This window comes from Pseudophryne corroboree, chromosome 1 (assembly GCF_028390025.1).
Source record: "Pseudophryne corroboree isolate aPseCor3 chromosome 1, aPseCor3.hap2, whole genome shotgun sequence".
In the NCBI taxonomy this organism is placed as follows: domain Eukaryota; kingdom Metazoa; phylum Chordata; class Amphibia; order Anura; family Myobatrachidae; genus Pseudophryne; species Pseudophryne corroboree.
The window spans coordinates 909,287,764-909,308,170 of NC_086444.1; the positions used below are offsets into that span (position 1 = coordinate 909,287,764).

At 45.1% G+C, this 20,407-nt stretch overlaps 1 protein-coding gene across 5 annotated transcripts in view; it reads left to right on the forward strand.

Moving 5' to 3' along the window:
- The window catches only part of AFG2A (AFG2 AAA ATPase homolog A), a 963,796-nt gene that overhangs the window by 335,369 nt on the left and 608,020 nt on the right, over positions 1 to 20,407 (forward strand). For all 5 annotated transcript variants that reach the window (XM_063920291.1, XM_063920292.1, XM_063920294.1 and 2 more), the window contains one exon: positions 1,043 to 1,122. In XM_063920291.1, the coding sequence (XP_063776361.1) occupies positions 1,043 to 1,122 (80 nt within the window). The remainder of the gene's footprint in view (positions 1 to 1,042; positions 1,123 to 20,407) is intronic.

Sequence of the window (20,407 nt, forward strand, 5' to 3'; positions counted from 1 at the left end):
TGTAGAGGGTCCCGTTTTAACCTCCCGTGGATGTTGGGAGGTATGACCATACCAATTGGCATGTTTTTGCATAACTTTACACTGCATGTGTCCAGAACAGTATTCAGCCGCCAATGCAGACTTGCGTAATTCTGTCACTTCTGCTTGAATTGCCAGAACATAGGCATTCTAACATCGGCCCAATACAGTAATCCTAATTCAGGTAGGATCGCAGTTTGCGATCCAAACGGAATCATTGAAAAAGATACGGGCGCATGTGCCCGCATTTTGTGCTGGGGGAGTGCAGAAAATGTGATCGCCTCTGCCTGTCAATCAGGCAGAGGCCGGGGGTGGCAGCGCTTCATTTACAGGGAGGAAATGGAGCATTGCTGGGGCGGAGCCGGACAAACGGGGGTGCTGCGGCGTAAACGGGGGTGCTGTCGGTGGCGTGATCACTTCGGCTGCATGGCGTCACACGCAGCCACTGCGATTAAGAACATGGCGGCGGGACTCCTGCGGGTGCAGCTAAGCTGTGCAGGCAGAAGCCATCTTAGGTTTCTGCTAACAAGCACAAATTGTGATGCGTTCGCAATTTCTGCTTGTTGAACTGGGGAAGGCGCCGGTCAGCATGCTGTGCGGCCTTACCCAGTGATGGGCGGCCCCCAGCACTGGATCCAAAGGATTGCAAATTCTGCTAATTAGCAGAATTTGCAATCCTTACTGAATTAGGCCCAGTAAGCGCAATTGTGAACATATAAAGACTGGGCATAATAATGTGTATCCGAGATGTAAATTTTGCTGTATTATAAATTTTTATTAGTTTTTAAGTTGATCTGTAATAGTGAAGTGTTTATTACACATTTAATGAATTGTTTTACACCTTGTACCCAAGTGGAACATAAGTGTCTGCGACGTGTGCCTGGTGTAAACCAGATGACTAAGCTACTGTTGCTGACCGGAATTTCAGCCATATTGCAGCCAACTTGCATATAAAAAAAAATAAAAGCAACTGAAGGCATAATTAGACTTTTTTTTTATGTGTTGCATTGTTTTTGTTTCCTAGATATTCAGAAAAGCAAGAACCGTTTCACCAGCAATTCTTTTCTTTGATGAAATTGATGCTTTGGCAGTCGAGAGAGGAAGGTATGGGACTAAAACTTCTCCTACACACTTAGAATTTTGTAGCCTTTCCAAGCAAGTCATTTGCTATTATTATTTGTCAGTTTGCAAATTTGTGTAGTTGCATTCACCTGGCACAGTGAAACGTTTACCACTTGATGTGTTGTTTGTGCTGTTTCCTATAACTGTGCTATGCTGCTTTTTTTGACAGAGGAGCAGGCAAGGTATTTAATAGAGCGAGAGCATGGTATGTTATTATGTTTACAACAAATTTTGGCGACTATGCAATAAAAGATGTTTTCTTATGAGAAAAGACATTTAAGTGTGATTCAAATGGTAGATATACTTTATGTAGGGGAGCATCCTCACTTTGTAATGGAGCCACACAGCTTATTCACTTCTGCAGAGCGACATGTTTATTACATGTACATACAGGGTGGCTTCAATTTGGCTTCAGACTTACTTTTCAAAGCACAAGTAGTCAAGTTCACCAATGTTGATCCAGTGATTCAGATGGTGTCTATTTAGTGTTGCAGCTACCCTTTGTAATCCAAGGCTCTTCCCATCAGCCTTCAGATTTTGTATATTTATTCTATTTTAATTTTTCTTCTTTATTTCATGTTGGTACTTTACTCGTAGACAGAATATGTCTAATGTACTGTACCAATTGACTAAGCCCTGCTTCAATACATTGTCGTTGTTATTGTACCTACTTTGTAATTTTGGTTTATTGAAAAATGAATAACCCTTTGTGGTTAGGCATCTGCTGCCAATCTGATGTGTGCTCATTGGCTGCACCAGTGTAACAGGGGGCTGCATAGTGAGAGGAAAAGAAGCCAGTAAAGTGAGTGTGATGTTTTGGACAATGGGGGTGATTCCGAGTTGTTCGCTCGCTAGCTGCTTTTAGCAGCATTGCACACGCTAAGCTGCCGCCTACTGGGCGTGTATCTTAGTATAGCGGAATTGCGAACGAAAGCTTAGCTAATTTTCTCGTAACGATTACCCCGCAGTTTCTGAGTAGCTCCAGACTTACTCAGCCATTGCGACCAGCTCGGTCCTTTTCGTTCCTGGTTTGACGTCACAAACACACCCAGCGTTTGCCCAGCCACTCCCCCGTTTCTCCAGCCACTCCTGCGTTTTGCAACTCGAACGCCTGCGTTTTTCCGCACACTCCCATAAAACGGCCAGTTTCCGCCCAGAAACACCCACTTCCTGTCAATCACACTACGATCAGCACAGCGATGAAAAAGCTTTGTTATGCCGTGAGTGAAATACCTAACTTTTGTGTAAAATAACTAAGCACATGCGCTCTGCGTACCTTGCGCATGCGCAGTAAGCGACTAATCGCAGTATAGCGAAAATCGGCAACGAGCGAACAACTCGGAATGACCCCCAATGTTCTGTCGGAAATCCTGGGTCATGTCGTTCATGTGGACATTAATTTGACATGTATTGCCTACCTAAACATTGTTGGCAGCCAGGTACATTCTTTCACAGCAATTGGATTCTCTGATGGATGTATCCATTTTCAACAGCATAATGCAACCTGCTGCACTATACATATTGTTTGAAATTGGTTTGAGGATCAAGATGACGAGTCCAAGGTGTGGCCCTGACTTACATATTCAACAGATCTCAATCCAAATGAGTATCTGTAGTTAGTGTGCGTTGGAGCAATAAGTCAGACAGCTTTATCTTGCAACTTACAGAAGTTAAAGAATCTGCTGGTAACTTCATGGTACCAGATACCATAGGACAGGTCGGGCATACTATGCCGGCGGTCAGAAGACCATCCACGGCATCCCGATGGTCAGAATCCTAACAGGGGCTAAGTAAGTATACTTACCTTCCCCCAATACCCCCCCCCTCCCCCACCTTCTCCTAATGCCCCCTTTCTCCCCCTGCAGCCTAACCCTCCCTGGTAGTGCCTAAACTGTAACACTCACTCCCCTAATCCTAACACCCCCCCTCAGCCTAACCATAACTCTCCCTGTGGGTGCCTAAACCTAACCCCACCTCTCTGCAGCCTAACCCTTCCTTTCCCGGGCTTAACCCTAACCCTCCCCCCCAGGTTAACCTAACCTCCCGCCGCCCCAATGCGGCTTATTTGTCTGCTGCCCCAGCAAACCCTTGTTCGGGATTCTAGCACCATGATTGTGGTTTTGGTCGGGATGCCAACACCAGCATTCCGAGCAGTGCCGGGATTCTGGTGTCTGGACTTTGACTGCCAGGGTCCCGACCATATCCCCACAGGACACCTTTAGTGGTCTTGTAAAGTACACACTTTGGAGGGTTCATGGAGAAGTAATAGCATATTAGGCAGATGGTCATAATGTTATTGCTTATCATTGTATATCTTAGCATGTGTTCATTTTTAGATGTATTCATAGTTTCGCAATAGAGAGGGCATGTTATATTGAGAATGGTTCATCCAACAGAAACTACTCCGTTAACGTGGATGCATACATTCAAAAATTATCGCTGTTCAAGACAGTGAGTGTTTGTGGAACTATGAAAAAAGGAAAGCTGCTTTCAGTAACTCAAAGGGTAGATTGCCCCCTTCATTTTCAAAGTTCAGTAGCTGTTCCCTGTTAGATTCAGTGATCAGCTTTTACAAAAGTAAGGATTTACAACCCTTTTAAATCCTCACAAATGTTCTGATGTACATCTGTGTGCTTGAGATAGACCTATGCAACTATAGCTTGCTAGTACTTGCCTACTTGACCAATTGCCAGTGACTTGGTGACCTTATTCACCATTCTCTAGTCCCAGTACCTTTACAGCAAGAAGAGAAATTTGTTTCTGGATGAAATTACCACTTTTGAATAGTCTAGCATACAGCACAGAACCCATAGGATTTCAGCTTGTGGTCTAGAAAGAAAATAGTTCAAGTTACTGCTCTACCCAGCAAGGAAGCTACCATATTATTTGTTTAGCCAAAGACTGAGTTTTAATATATACCTACCTTTATAGTGATAATCGTAAGCGGAAGTTCTGCGCATTGAATGTTTGCATACTGTACTATTACTATGCAATAAAGTATTTTTTGTGACATGTTAGCGAACTTTCAGTTCTAAACTTAGTTTACTCAGATTTCAAGTGCATATCCTACTGAAGTTTCAGCCCACTCTCGCAATCCATATTGCAGAGCTCCACTTCACCTGTGACAGTAGTTTCTCTACGTCTAAAGCTTACAAGTCCCTCAGCCATTTCTAATTAATTGGTACAGCTTATTACACCTCACACTTGCTGTTTTTGTTCTCCTCTTTGTGCCTTGCTCCTGGTTCCACACCATGCTTGCACTGCAGCAAACTAGCTTTACTCCATTCACAAAATATGATTGTCCTTCCAACCTTCCCACCCACTGTAGCCAGACTTCAGTGATAGTTAAAGAGCTGATGAGAAAACGTGGGAGAAAGTAATTGTGGACTAATTTTTGTCACATCCCCGTAATAGCTATTATTTAACATTTCCAAAATATACTGGAAATAGTAATCTGATATGTCCTTTACTGATTTGATTAATAAATAGTTCATTTTTGTTTCTGGGGGAAAAAACTGTCATGTTCTAAGGAGACACATCTGTTCTTTTCACTCAAAAAGTATACAGGTTGGGCAGTACAAATATTTCATTGTCAAATAGGAACCAGATGGGAGGTAAAATATGTAGCATAGTTCTCATTAAAGTCATCTGAAATGAAACGGTGTAAGAACCCAGACACGGCACTTGTTGGGAATGACCTGTTTTTACAAGCTGATTTTGCACAGTAGGAATTTGAAAATGCATTAGAGATGCTAACAATTTGCTGCCTCTGGAGATCAATTTCCTGTACTATTAGTGCTAACCATGCTGAGGTTTTTAGGGAAACACCTGTCTACTTTGTCTCCGCTATTCATTCTCCATACCTCATGCTTCTCTATGCTATAAATTAGTTTTTCAGGCCTTAAACAAGTCTGCTGCAATTTGTAGGGAATTATCTGAAATTGTAGAAGTCTATTCAACAGAAATTCTATCAGCTGGAAAGGATTTTCTGATGAACACTTTGTGACTGCCTTGTTTTGTGTAATGTGTTAGACTCACCACATAATAAGTCTTGTCAGAATACAACCAGCTAACGTACTGTATGAACAGCACACTTTCCAGATAAGTTTAAATATTGACATGACATTCAACAATGACAGAATAGCAACATGCATGCTGCGGATAGGGTTAAGTTTAGGTATATTTACCTTGTCAATGGAATACCGCATGTGTGACATGCCGAATGTCGACATTACAGATGTGTCCTCTTACAGCTTTGCTTCATGCGCTACAAATCACGCTACATGTTACTCGTGACTGCTGTGTGACTCTGTAGCACTGAGCATCTTTATTTGCATTTTTTCTCGGGAAAATGCGTCTTAGTCGCAATGTAATGCAATAGCACAAGCAGCTTCTGCTGATTATATTCTGTGCGTGACTGCGACTGTGTTTGCATACGTTTCGTTTTGGATGCAGATAGAGCCCCAATTACACACAGAATATAGGCATGCTGCATATCATTTTAATCAGAAGAAGCTGCTCGTGCTTCCTATTGCATTACATTGCATTTGCAAAATACGCAAAAAAGATGAGTACCGCCACGGCATGGCGCGATTTGAAGGGCTGTTGAGCATGACTGCAGCAAGGATGTAAGAGGACACATCTGCATGTCACTATTGATATTGTAAATGTTGACATTTGACTTGTTGACGACCTGCCCTTGTTGACATTAACAACTTACAATAGCTTATTTTAAACATAGTAAGTGGTGTTACCAAGCTGAGGCTTCTTGTGCCACACAGGAAAAAGAAAAATGTAAGTGCACACTCTACGCACTTAATACTGATAGTCAAAATTCTTTTAATAAACACTTACATTTAACATGGAATGTAAGTAAACTTTTTAGCACAAATTTGGTCAAAAAAGTGGGTGCATCTACCACGACCAGGTGAACAGAAGGGTTCCTGGCATCCCTAATACTAACACATACAATCAATTTATCCAAGTAAAGTTCTTAGCACAAATTTGGCCAAATACAAGTAATCATTCTGGTGTAGACAATCTAAATGTCAATGTTTTGTCCAACCCCCAGAGTTGGAGGTATAATCTGTCATCCTCATTTCCTGAATTAACACAATCTTTAAAATGTAAAATTAAAGGCCCATATAGACGGGCCGATGTGGGAGATATGTGTGCTGAGCGAACCGCTCAGCACACATCTCTCCCACCGCTCAGCACAGCGCGATCTGTGCTGAGCGTGCGGGGTGAGGGGGGTGTGCTAGATCTAGCGGGTGAAGTAAGCTACCCACTAGATCTAGCACCAGCGATAGCGATGCGCGGGGCTGCGCATCGCTATCGCTGTAGGGGGTACACACGGAGCGATAATGCTCAAATTCTAAGCAATCTAGTCAGATTGCTTAGAATATCGCTCCGTGAGTACCCCCCTTAAGGCTTGTCCAATGCCCTGTACATTTAAAATAGAAATGACTTTTCTCGGCTACTCTTCTGCCCAACTTTGTCCTGGCAGCGAGCAATAAAGAAAATAGAGTGTCTGCTGAATCATCCACTAAACACGTATTTGATAAGAATGACTCTTTCACATTCTAAAAAGGAAACTACAATGGCAATGGTTATTATATAATAGTGCTCAATTAACCATTTTTTAAATTAACCTTTATTTATATAGTACACACAGATAGTGCCCTGGTTGGAATTAAACCCATGGCCCCAGTGCTGCAAGACTGCAATGCTAATCATTGTACCAATATTCTGCCGTAAAATTGATAAAAGTGGAAGTGTGCACTAAACTTTGCTGCTGCTTTAATTGTCTAAATTGCACAAGACAAATGAAAGCTACTTGCTGTTTGGTTACTGAAGGATACTGTGCCGTTAGAAGACATTTTGGTGTCCTTTTCCAGAAAGAGGATGGGTCCTTCCCCCATATTCAAAACAGGGAGAGAGCACACCACAGGCGTGCTCCAAAAATAATGGGCTGTGACTTGGGTAAGGGGCACGGCCACGGAAAAGTACCATTTCACAATACACAGTAGAGACCCTTATACACATTACATGTGACCACACTTTAGTGTCTGTTATTCAGATTACACCAGACAGCAGAGCCCCTTATACACACAGCACAACAGTAGAGCCCCTCCTCCTCATTCCTCTTCATCATCATTCAGTTTAAAGTTGGGGGGGGGGGGGGGGGGTTGGCATGAGGCAAGGGTAAAATGGATGAAGGAAATGAGCCAGGAAGATGGGGGAGAGTTAAAACTACTTGGCTGTTAAAGAGAGAGGGGTTAATGGAAGTAGGCAGATGAATGAAGTAAAGAAGAGTAGTTCTAGGAATAGGGGAGGGAGAGTAGATTCAGGTAAAGGAGGACAGGGCAAGAGAGAGGAGGTAAAAATATGGAGGCTGATGTAGAAGGAGGAGAAAAGTAATATAGGCAGATTTTAAGAATGGTGAGGGAAATGTATGGTTTACAAGAATGGGCATGGCGACTAACATGTACAGCAGGCATGGGGAGTTAATATTATTTATATTGGTTAAGAGAGGGAGTAAATGAAATTAGATGGCGAAGTAAAGATCCCTCCCCACAATTGCTCCATCGTCCTGCGACAGAGACGAGACAGTCATCCAGCAGGAGAGAACACTTCAACCGTGCCAGTGAGCCTCTGCTCTCTGTTGGTCATACAGTCAGAGGACCCCTGAGATGAAGCCTGTGCACGGAGCAAATAAAAATCCACGGGATGGCGCTGAGAAACAGACCCAGGATGACACCGTTTGAATGACCCAGGAAGGACCCAGTTGTCTCTGTTACTGCTGTATTTATTGAGCTGTTTAGAAGACAAGAGTCCACAGCAGTGAGAACAACACAGAGGATGGGTGGATATTGGCGGTTGCTCCCACAGGGCCAATGTGCTGTGTGCTACGCACAGTCTTCACCACCCTAATTACTGCCATAGATTGCTGTACTTACGTACCTTAGTTTCTCAAGTGTTGGTAAATAATGTAGAAACAGAACTGATTTGCATGATGCAAGTGTTTGTTTTCAATGTGCTATATAAACTTAGAAGTTGTTATTCACAGACCCACACGTATACCACATTTCCTTGAGATCTGAAAAAGTTTAGGCTAATGCATAAATATTATCATGTTTGTTACTTCCATATATGGGGTATAAAAAAGTAGATTTTCTTTTTATTTGTAGCAATATTGACAAGTTCAATCTGAGGCAGAGAGTCTGGCAGTGACTAATAAGTTTATTTCTTTGAATATGCCAAAGACTGGAAATTATTAAAATAGCTCTGATCCTTCATTTTGGCACTAGACACTTAGACTAATGTACCAGCATGCAGCTTGGCAAATAGTTCACATCTTATTATAGGATCAGCACTCACATTTTCCTTGTTCTAAAGGTCCAGATTAAAGGAAAAAATACACTCTTTGGTATTTATAAGAATGCTTTATTTTCCCTTTGGAAGGATGTAAAACATATGGTTGTGGTTTATTGTGTGCAAGGAAAATGCCTCACCTGCATATTGTTATACATATTTACACATTTATACTTGTATTGTGGGGAAGGTCATATTGGAGGAGATCTTCTTCATTAGGGACAAAGAGCAACAGCAAGAGCATGGAATGAGGACTATGAATGTCAATTGCCATTTCAACATAATACAGTGGTATTTTCAATTTTTGTTGAAATCTGCGACACACAGCTTTTATATGACTGAAACAAGAAAGGGGATTGGCAGCAATGAATATTATAAATAATTATAAAGATTTCCTAATTACTTGTAACTAACACTTCGTCATGTGTCTGTTATGGTCACTAATTTAGGAATTACAAGCAGTGTCAGAGTTTGGAGCCTAGTTAACAATAGTAAAGAGAAGAAATTCTCTGAGGCTTGTCTTAAAGCAACATATGGTGAATAGCCCTGGGCAGCGCATTATTCCTGAGTATGAACCTTTTCCCAGATATGGGCCGGGAATCCCATCCCCGGCTCCATGATCACCCTAGTTGGTCAATTTTGGGGATCCCCCTCCCTGCTGGAGGTCTCTGCTGAGCTATCCTAGAACAGTTGACTGTGGATCGCAACCTGCTCCCATGGTGAGACCACGGGCTGGATTCTTTAGGACACATGTCACATCTTCAGAAGTGCCCACACATGTTGGGTTGGGGACCAGTTCCAGCTGCTGCAGTGACCGTGGATGTTTATGGACCTGCCTCCCGCTGCGTGCTTGGATAATGACTTCTGTGAGATCTGTGCCGGGCCAGGTGACTGCATCCTCTCCAACGGATCCTCAGTCTTGGGGGCCTTCCTGCCACGGCGGCCGCATGCGCCATCCTTCTGCTGGCTGGGTGAGTCATCTTTTTAGTTTCTGTCTCCGTTGGACTTCTTCCATTGCTGATCCTGCTGCTGTCTGCTAGTTACATTGCCGGAGATGCTTGTATTTAGCTCCCGGCCTCTATCTGCTTTAGCCTACCTGCCTGCCAATGCAGCTGCAGATCTGGCTGCTAGCTGCATTGCTTGAGATGCCTCCCATCAGCTCATGGTTTCCACTTGCCTAGCTTATCAGTCGACAGCTGCAGTTTCCCAGTGGCCTCTCCCCTTTCTGCCGGTCTGGCCCCCATCGCTGCTTTTGGCACCGGAAGACAATCCATATTGGCAGAGAACTCCAGGACTAGATTCACCCAAACTCTGGGCCACCCTCTCTGGCTGCGAACGCCAGGACTGCTTCCTGAATTTACTGTTCTCCACTTTTTACCGTGTTGACCATATTTCACTGCCATACTTATTGTATTACTTTTCCTTACCAACTGCTATAACTCTGTCTTTCATTATTTCCTTCTCTAGCTACTGCATTTGTCTTTACCATGTACTTCTGCCCCCCTGTATGGTATGCCTGTATGCTATACTTCCACTGTTTGCACACCATGATAGCAGCAACCTACACACTGCTCCTAAGATGCAGTGCCCCGGGATGGGTCCTCCGTTGGCAGGATGTACTGCACATGGATCTACTCGTACAAGGTATATCATACTACTAAACTTGTGTCAGTTTTTCCATATATGTCTTGAGTCTCAATATGGCTAATCTTCCATAAAGTAACCTTTGTAGTGTGCCCAACATGGCTGCCTCACTTGGTATGCTCGTGTACTGGGTGAAAAATACGTGGAACTGATGGTTATGTTGGGACCCTATTCCTAGCGTTTGGGTAATCTCCACCCAGGGTAATCCTACGTAGTATGCCCAAGATGGCTGCCTCGTCTGGTACCTTTCGCGGGTGGAATATGTTACCCATGGAATTTATCACCCATAATGTCTGCACCAACCCGCATTATGCTTATTGTGCGCGCTAGGTCTTGTTGTTTTTTTTATGTTTTTATGTCTTCGCTTTATTTGCAGTTTAAACAAAATCCTTGTACAATGTACCATGTACAACAGCTCATTGCGTCATGTGATTGTGCTGGTGCTGGCGAAACTGCATGTGTGGGGCTGCGTCATGATCTGAGGAGTGGAATGAAGTCATGGCCTCACATAGCATATAGTAGTTATATGAGACTCTTGTCAAAGTAATGCAGTGGCACCACATGACTTTGTAATATGGGTGGAGAAATGACTTACAGTACTATATCAGGAAGTGACTTGTGTCCATCTATTAAGATATACTCAAGTTTATATGGTGTAAGCATTGAATTCAGATGAGTGATTGTGTGGCACCTAATGTTTCTGTGCTTTTTACACTGGCTGTGTGAGAGCGTTTCTATGAATTGGAGAATTTACAAGTACATAATCATTCATCCTACGAGCACTGAGTGTTCTTCATGTGTTTATTAGTTACGAGATGGAAAAGACACTAACTGCGCCGCTAACCGTGTTTAAAAAATTAATTAAAACAATAATAAATATGACAATAATACATACCGTGTCCATGGGTAAAAGTTTAGCATCTGGAAATCATATAGATTGATAATCCTCCTCTAGTAATCGTCTCAAAGTGATTTCCATTCAGTGAATATAAAAAACATAAACATAAAAGAAAATAATGTGTAGTTTGGAAATGCACCCCACAGGAGAAGAAAACCTCTAAATTTGTCTGATGGTATAGCAGTCCCAGCTCATCTGCAGATGTTTTAAAATCCAATTATGAATCATAAAGTGGGCGTACCCAACTCGCACTAAGTTGTGTAGATATAAGCACGTAATGGTTTCTTTAAAAAAGTATGGATGTACCCAAAACTCGCAGCATGATGGTGACACTCCCATAAAGATATCTTTTAACCACTTAGATCTGATGTTTACCCAAACTCACACTGTATAGAGTAGTACCAATCCCCTCAAGGTATCTTTAAGTAGTAGGTATATAAGCGTAGCCCAACTCTCACTGTATCAGATGTAGGCAATCCTATAAAGGTATCTTTGTATTTCCTTCTCCACTTTAAAATCTCTGCTGTTATTCCTCCATATGACAAAATATCCTCGATTTCTCTAACGTCCTAGAGGATGCTGGGGACTCCGTAAGGACCATGGGGAATAGACGGGCTCCGCAGGAGATAGGGCACTTTAAGAAAGCTTTGGATTCTGGGTGTGCACTGGCTCCTCCCTCTATGTCCCTCCTCCAGACCTCAGTTTTATACTGTGCCCAGAGGAAGATGGGCGCACTGCAGGGAGCTCTCCTGAGTTCTTTGCATTAGAAAGCATTTTTGTTTGGATTTTTCTATTTTTACAGGGAGCACTGCTGGCAACAGGCTCCCTGCATCGAGGGACTGGGGAGAGAGGAGCAGACCTACTTAAATGATAGGATCTGCTTCCTCGGCTACTGGACACCATTAGCTCCAGAGGGGGTGAACACAGGTTCGTCCTGGGCGTCCACCCCCGGAGCCACACCGCCGTTCTCCTCACAGAGCCGGAAGAACAGAAGCAAGAAGACGACTCAGGCGGCAGAAGCCTTCATCGGCTTCACTGAGGTAACGCACAGCACCGCAGCTGTGCGTCATTGCTCCACACACCTCACACACTACGGTCACTGTATGGGTGCAGGGGGGGCGCCCTGGGCAGCAATAATAACACCTCAAAACTTGGCAAAAAGATATATACATGTACAGCTGGGCACTGTACATGTATATAAAAGAGCCCCCGCCATTTTTACACAAATTTGAGCGGGACCGAAGCCCGCCGCCGAGGGGGCGGGGTTTCTCCCTCAGCACTCACCAGCGCCATTTTTCTCTCCACAGAACGCTGAGAGGAAGCTCCCCGGACTCTCCCCTGCTTACACACGGTGAAGGGGTGTTTAAAAGAGAGGGGGGGGGGGGCACTTAATTGGCGGATAAGATATTATACAGCGCTGCTGGGGAAATACATTTTGTGTTGGTCTCCAGGGTCATTGCGCTGGGGTGTGTGCTGGCATACTCTCTCTCTGTCTCTCCAAAGGGCCTTAAAGGGGATACTGTCTTCAGAAAAGAGTTTCCCTGTGTGTATGAAGTGTCTCGGTATGTGTGTGTCGACATGTTTGACGAGGAAGGCTCGCTTAATGTGGAGGGGGAGTGTTTGAATGTCAGGTCGCCGTCGGCAACGCCGACACCTGACTGGGTGGATATGCTGAATGTCTTAAATGCAAATGTGAATCTCCTGCATAAAAGGTTAGACAAGGCTGAGGCTAGGGATCAGTCAGGTAGCCAGACCGTGCCTGTCCCTGTGGCGCCAGGACCTTCAGGGTCTCAAAAGCGCCCCATATCCCAGGTCGCTGACACAGATACCGACACAGATACTGACTCTAGTGTCGACTATGAGGATGCAAAATTACAGCCGAAGGTGGCAAAGGGTATTCGATACATGATTATTGCCATAAAAGAGGTTTTGCATATCACTGAGGAACCCCCTGTCCCTGACACGAGGGTTCACATGTATAAAGGGAAAAAGCCCGAGGTCACGTTTCCGTCCTCATTTGAGCTAAGCGAATTGTGCGAAAAGGCTTGGGAGTCTCCGGATAAGAGACTCCATGTTCCCAAAAGGATTCTTATGGCATATCCTTTTCCACAGAAGGATAGGATACGATGGGAATCTTCGCCTAAAGTAGACAAGGCACTGACACGCTTTTCCAAGAAGGTGGCACTGCCTTCTCCGGATACTGCTTCCCTCAAGGATCCTGCTGATCGCAAGCAGGAAATTACCATGAAGCACATTTACACACATTCAGGAACTATCGTTAGACCGGCCATGGCGTCGGCCTGGGTTTGTAGTGCTGTCGTGGCATGGGCAGACTCCTTATCTACGGAAATTGACACCTTAGATAGGGATACCATTCTAATGACCATTGAGCATATCAGAGATGCTGCCTTGTATATGAGGGATGCTCAGAGAGACATTTGTTTACTAAGCTCCAGAATAAACGCTATGCCTATTTCTGCTAGGCGACTCTTGTGGACCCGGCAGTGGACGGGAGACGCCGACTCAAAGCGGCATATGGAGTCATTGCCTTACAATTGGGAGGAGTTGTTTGGAGAAGGCCTCTCGGACCTTGTCTCTACTGCTACGGCCGGTAAATCAAATTTTTTACCTTATGTTCCCCCGCAGCATGCTAAGAAGATACCGCATTATCATATGCAGTCCTTTCGTTCCAATAAAAGCAAGAAGGTACGAGGATCGTCCTTTGTTGCCAGAGGTAAAGGCAAGGGAAAAAGGCTGCACTCGGCTAGTTCCCAAGAGCAGAAGTCCTCCCCTACTTCTGCAAAGTCCACCGCATGACGCTGGGGCTTTCCGGGGGGGGGGGGGGGGGGTCAGATCAAGTGGGGGCACGTCTTCGTCTGTTCAGCCACGTCTGTGTTCTCTCACAGGTGGATCCCTGGGCAATAGAGATTGTTTCCCAGGGATACAGACTGGAATTCGAAGACATGCCTCCTCGCCGGTTTTTCAAATCGGCTCTGCCGGCTTCCCCGTCGGAGAGGGAGCTGGTGTTAGCTGCAATTCACAAATTGTACATTCAACAGGTGATAGTCAAAGTTCCTCATCTCCAGCAAGGAGAGGGTTATTATTCATCCCTGTTTGTGGTACCAAAACCGGATGGTTCGGTCAGACCCATTTTAAATCTGAAATCCTTGAACCTGTACTTGAAGAGGTTCAAGTTCAAAATGGAATCGCTCAGAGCGGTCATCGCCAGCCTGGAGGGAGGGGATCGGATGGTGTCCCTGGACATAAAGAATGCGTACCTTCATGTTCCGATTTTCCCTCCTCACCAGGCGTTCCTGAGATTTGCAGTGCAGGACTGTCACTACCAATTTCAGACGTTGCCATTTGGTCTTTCCATGGCCCCGAGAATTTACACCAAGGTAATGGCGGAAATGATGGTGCTCCTGCGCAGGCAGGGCGTCACAATTATCCCGTACTTGGACGATCTCCTCATAAAGGTGAGATCTCGGGAGAAGTTGCTGGACAGCGTGTCTTTGTCCGTGAAGATGTTGCAGAGGCACGGCTGGATTCTCAATTTACCGAAATCCCAGCTAATCCCTGCAACGCGTCTGACCTTTTTGGGCCTGATTCTAGACACAGACCAAAAAAGAGTTTTTCTTCCAGTGGAGAAAGCTCAGGAGCTCGTAGCTCTGGTCAGGAACCTATTGAAGCTAAAAAAGGTTTCAGTGCATCATTGCACGAGGGTTCTGGGGAAGATTGTGGCTTCATATGAGGCCATCCCCTTCGGCAGGTTCCATGCAAGGACCTTTCAATGGGACCTATTGGACAAATGGTCCGGGTCCCATCTACACATGCAAAAACGGATAACCCTGTCTCCCAGGGCCAGGGTGTCTCTCCTGTGGTGGCTGCGCAGTGCTCAACTCCTGAAGGGTCGCAGGTTCGGCATTCAGGACTGGGTCCTGGTGACCACGGACGCGAGCCTCCGAGGTTGGGGAGCAGTCGCACTAGGAAGAAATTTCCAGGGTCTCTGGTCAAGCCTAGAGACTGGTCTCCACATCAATGTCCTGGAGTTAAGGGCCATATACAACGCCCTACGCCAAGCGGAGGAATGGCTTCGGAACAAACCGGTTCTGATTCAGTCAGACAATGGCACGGCAGTGGCTCATGTAAACCGCCAAGGCGGCACAAGGAGCAGAGTGGCCATGGCAGAGGCGACCAGGATTCTACGCTGGGCGGAAGGCCATGTAAGTGCACTATCAGCAGTGTTCATCCCGGGGGTGGACAACTGGGAGGCGGACTTTCTCAGCAGGCACGACCTGCATCCGGGAGAGTGGGGACTTCATCAAGAAGTCTTCACACAGATCACGGATCGGTGAGGACTGCCTCAGATAGACATGATGGCGTCCCGCCTCAACAAAAAGCTAAAGAAGTATTGCGCCAGGTCAAGAGACCCTCAGGCGGTTGCGGTAGACGCTATGGTGACACCTTGGGTGTTCAGATCGGTCTATGTGTTTCTTTCTCTACCTCTCATACCCAAGGTGTTTAGGATAATATGAATAAGAAGGGTCATAACAATCCTCATTGTTCCAGATTGGCCAAGGAGGACTTGGTATCCGGATCTGCAAGAGTTGCTCATGGGCCGTCTGCTTCACTTCCTACAAACGGGAGTGAATTTGGGCCTAAAATTAGGGTCCATAAAGATTCAAATTTCGGCCTTATCCATTTTCTTTCAAAGAGAATTGGCTTCTCTTCCTGAAGTACAGACATTTGTGAAGGGCGTGCTGCAGATTCAGCCTCCCCTTTGTACCTCCGGTGGCGCCTTGGGACCTTAATGTGGTATTAAGTTTCCTCAAGTCACCTTGGTTTGAACCACTCAAAACAGTAGAGTTGACATACCTCACTTGGAAAGTGGTCATGTTGTTGGCCTTAGCTTCTGCAAGGCGGGTTTCGGAATTGGCGGCTTTATCATATAAAAGCCCATACCTGATTTTTCACGTGGATAGGGCAGAGTTGAGGACTCGCCCTCAATTTCTACCCAAGGTGGTCTCATCTTTTCATATGAACCAACCTATTGTCGTGCCTGTGGCTACACGGGACTTGGAGGATTCCGAGTCCCTGGATGTGGTCAGGGCTTTGAAGATTTATGTGACCAGAACGGCTAGGATCAGGAAGACCGAAGCTCTGTTTGTTCTGTATGCGGCCAACAAGGTTGGCGCTCCTGCTTCAAAGCAGACTACTGCTCGCTGGATCTGTAACACGATTCAGCAGGCGCATTCTTCGGCAGGATTGCCATTGCCTAAATCGGTTAAGGCCCATTCCACTAGGAAGGTGGGCTCTTCTTGGGCGGCTGCCCGAGGGGTCTCGGCACTACAACTGCCGAGCTGCTACTTGGTCGGGGTCAAACACCTTTGCAAAGTTCTATAAGTTTGATACCCTGGCTGAGGAGGACCTCCTGTTTGCTCAATCGGTGCTGCAGAGTCATCCGCACTCTCCCGCCCGTTTGGGAGCTTTGGTATAATCCCCATGGTCCTTACTGAGTCCCCAGCATCCTCTAGGACGTTAGAGAAAATAAGATTTTACTTACCGGTAAATCTATTTCTCGTAGTCCGTAGAGGATGCTGGGCGCCCGTCCCAAGTTCGGACCTCTTCTGCACGACTTGTATATAGTTATTGCTTACATAAGGGTTATGTTATAGTTGATCGGGTTTGAACCGAGAGCTATGTTATTGTTCATACTGTTAACTGGGTAGTTTATCACAAGTTATACGGTGTGACTGGTGTGGCTGGTATGAATCTTGCCCTTAGATTTACAAAAATCCTTTCCTCGTACTGTTATCTCCTCTGGGCACAGTTTCTCTAACTGAGGTCTGGAGGAGGGACATAGAGGGAGGAGCCAGTGCACACCCAGAATCCAAAGCTTTCTTAAAGTGCCCTATCTACTGCGGAGCCCATCTATTCCCCATGGTCCTTACAGAGTCCCCAGCATCCTCTACGGACTACGAGAAATAGATTTACCGGTAAGTAAAATCTTATTTTTTGCTTCTTTTTCACTCCTCCACATTTCTAATCGTTTCCCATTCTTGCCGCATCCACCACCATAACATTTCCAGGATCAAGGCCTTTATCACCCTGGAAGCTAATAATTATTTTATCTTTCACTTTATAACTGCGGTCTTCAATTTTCAAATCTCACCTCTCTTCAGTCTATTCTGAACACTGCAGCCCAATTTTCCTCTCATTTTTCCACATCCATTGCCCTCCCCTCAACTTGCTCCAAATCCTATCAAGAGCTAAGTTCAAACTATGCTCACTGACATACAAAGACCCCAACAACCAGTGGTGTAGCCTGGGAGCACAGCTCAGCTTAATGTAAATCCTGCCCTGTATGCTGAGTAGCTCCGGCCCTCTAGATTATTTTTTTTTACCTGTGTCTGGCCACCTGATTGCAGAGACAGAATACTGCCCTTGTCTTGTTTTATAGGTAAGCATCATGCAGCCACAGAGCTTGTCCCCTAGCTTCAGCCTGGTAGTAGTCTTTCCCTTGCACACATACTGGTGGGACCTGGTTGGTGCTTCTACAGCACACTAAGGCCATGGGATAGACTTTGAGTGCCAGAACCGGATTAAGACCCCATGGGGTCCTATGCAGGATACCAATTTGGGGATGGGATCCTGGCACCAGGATAGTGATGAATGTCAGGATCCTCCATAATTATGCTACTTGCAGGCTATAATTATGTATAGAGGTAAACTTTTCAGTAACTGTCTATTGTACATTTGTACATTTTTGGTATGGAACCCTTGTGCAGCTGTTTAAATAAAAGAGGATAATTAAGCTTTTTCGCAAAATCAATGAATCATCAATTATGAGCTGATTTACTGAAGCTCAAGGACATACGATTTGTAAAAAGCAATGTAAGGCTAATTATGACAGTGTAGCTGTTTTTTGTCGTTGTGTAGTATTGTGTGTCATGTACTGTTCTCACACACAAAACTAGCTTCCGTGCACTCGTTCAAGCAGCTCCTTTACTGTTTGTCTGCAGTCTGAGAAGGTATTATCTATTTTCATTCAGTCATTGTGAAATAGTTATTTATCACTCAGCCATAGATAACCATCTCTGGTAAATGATTGAAGCTGTTTCCTCTCTGATTAAGGGCTTAATCACTCATAAAACAAAAGTACGGATGTAACCTAAATCTGTTTTTTTATCAGTTCACATGAAATATAAGTGAGTGGCACGTTGAGCATATTTTAAGCTATCAATAAATTTTTTAGAATGCCAATATCTTACTTTTCCAAGCTTCCATGTTTCGAGGCACAAAGTGATGTCAATAGTTTATAATGAAGTGATAGGTCCTATGAATATAGGGGGTAATTCTGAGTTGATCGCAGCAGCAAGTTTGTTAGCAATTGGGCAAAACCATGTGCACTGCAGGGGGGGGGCAGATATAACATTTGCAGAGAGAGTTAGATTTGGGTGGGTTATTTTGTTTCTGTGCGGGGTAAATACTGGCTGCTTTATTTTTACACTGCAATTTAGATTTCAGTTTGAATACACCCCACCCAAATCTGACTCTCTCTGCACATGTTATATCTGTCCCCCCTGCAGTGCACATGGTTTTGCCCAACTGCTAACAAATTTGCTGCTGCGATCAACTCAGAATTAGGCCCATAGTTAGGCTGTTTTAGTCCTTACTTTAATCTCCTTCTTTTTTTTGACCCAAAAGCGCTGTTATTATCAATAACCTAGGATAGAGACAGAATGTGAGATAATTTGGACAGTGATGACACTCTGACAGTGAACCAGCCTCACTGTCTCATCATCCTGTACTTGCACACCTATACCTAGCAAATAATGCAGCCAACCATTATGATAGCCTGTTACTTTTGGCTAACCCAACCACGGCGTCAAGATACAGGCTGAATTTATACTAAAAATATAAGTGAAAAAGGCTTTGTGTATTCATATATAATAATCTATCTTTTTCATCCACTACGGGTCACTTGAGTACTCTTGGGATATTGATGGGGCATTAGCAGGGATAGGCACATTTAATTATTTAAATGAGTAACCCTCCACCCCCTCCATACTCCCAAGATGCCTCAGTGTTTTTGTGTGCCTTACAGGGAAGGGCATGCTTTGAGGAATCTCCAAACTTTACTTTTGTTTTTTAAGATTTTTTCTTTTCTCTAAAGTCTTAGAGGATGCTGGGGCTCCGTAAGGACCATGGGGAATAGACGGGCTCCGCAGGAGACATGGGCACTCTAAGAAAGACTTTAGACTCTGGGTGTGCACTGGCTCCTCCCTCTATGCCCCTCCTCCAGACCTCAGTTTTAGACTGTGCCCAGAAGAGATGGGTGCACTGCAGGGAGCTCTCCTGGGTTTCCTGCTAAGAAAGCATATTTGTTAGGTTTTTTCTTATTTTCAGGGAGCACTGCTGGCAACAGACTCCCTGCATCGAGGGACTGAGGAGAGAGCAGCAGACCTACTTAAATGATAGGCTCTGCTTCTCGGCTACTGGACACCATTAGCTCCAGAGGGAGTGGAACACAGGTTCGTCCTGGGCGTTCATCCCAGAGCCGCGCCGCCGTTCTTCTCACAGAGCCGGACGAAAAGAAGAAAGAAGACTCTGAGGCGGCAGAAGCCTTTCGGGTGCTTCACTGAGGTAACGCACAGCACTGCAGCTGTGCGCCATTGCTCCCATACACCTCACACACTCCGGTCACTGTAAGGGTGCAGGGCGCAGGGGGGGCGCCCTGGGCAGCAATGAATACCTCTCCTATGGCAAAATGACCTATATACATGTACAGGTGGGCACTGTACATGTATATAAAAGAGCCCCCGCCATGTTTTACAAAGTTTGAGCGGGACAGAAGCCCGCCGCCGAGGGGGCGTTGCTTCTCCCTCAGCACTCACCAGCGCCATTTTCTCTACACAGCACCGCTGAGAGTAAGCTCCCCGGACTCTCCCCTGCTTGACACACATTGAAAGAGGGTTTTAAAGTAGAGGGTGGGGGGGCACATAATTGGGGATTATACATTACAGCAGCGCTACTGGGTAAACATTCTGTGTTTTTCTCCGGGGTCATATAGCGCTGGGGTGTGTGCTGGCATACTCTCTCTCTGTCTCTCCAAAGGGCCTAAAGGGGAACCTGTCTTCAGAAAAGAGTTTCCCTGTGTGTGTGGAGTGTGTCGGTACGCGTGTGTCGACATGTTTGACGATGAAGGAGGAGGAGGAGTGTATGAATGTCAGGTCGTCGGCGGCAACGCCGACACCGGACTGGATGGATATGTGGAATGTCTTGAATGCTAATGTAAATTTATTGCATAAGAGATTAGACAAACCTGAGGCTAGGGATCAGTCAGGTAGT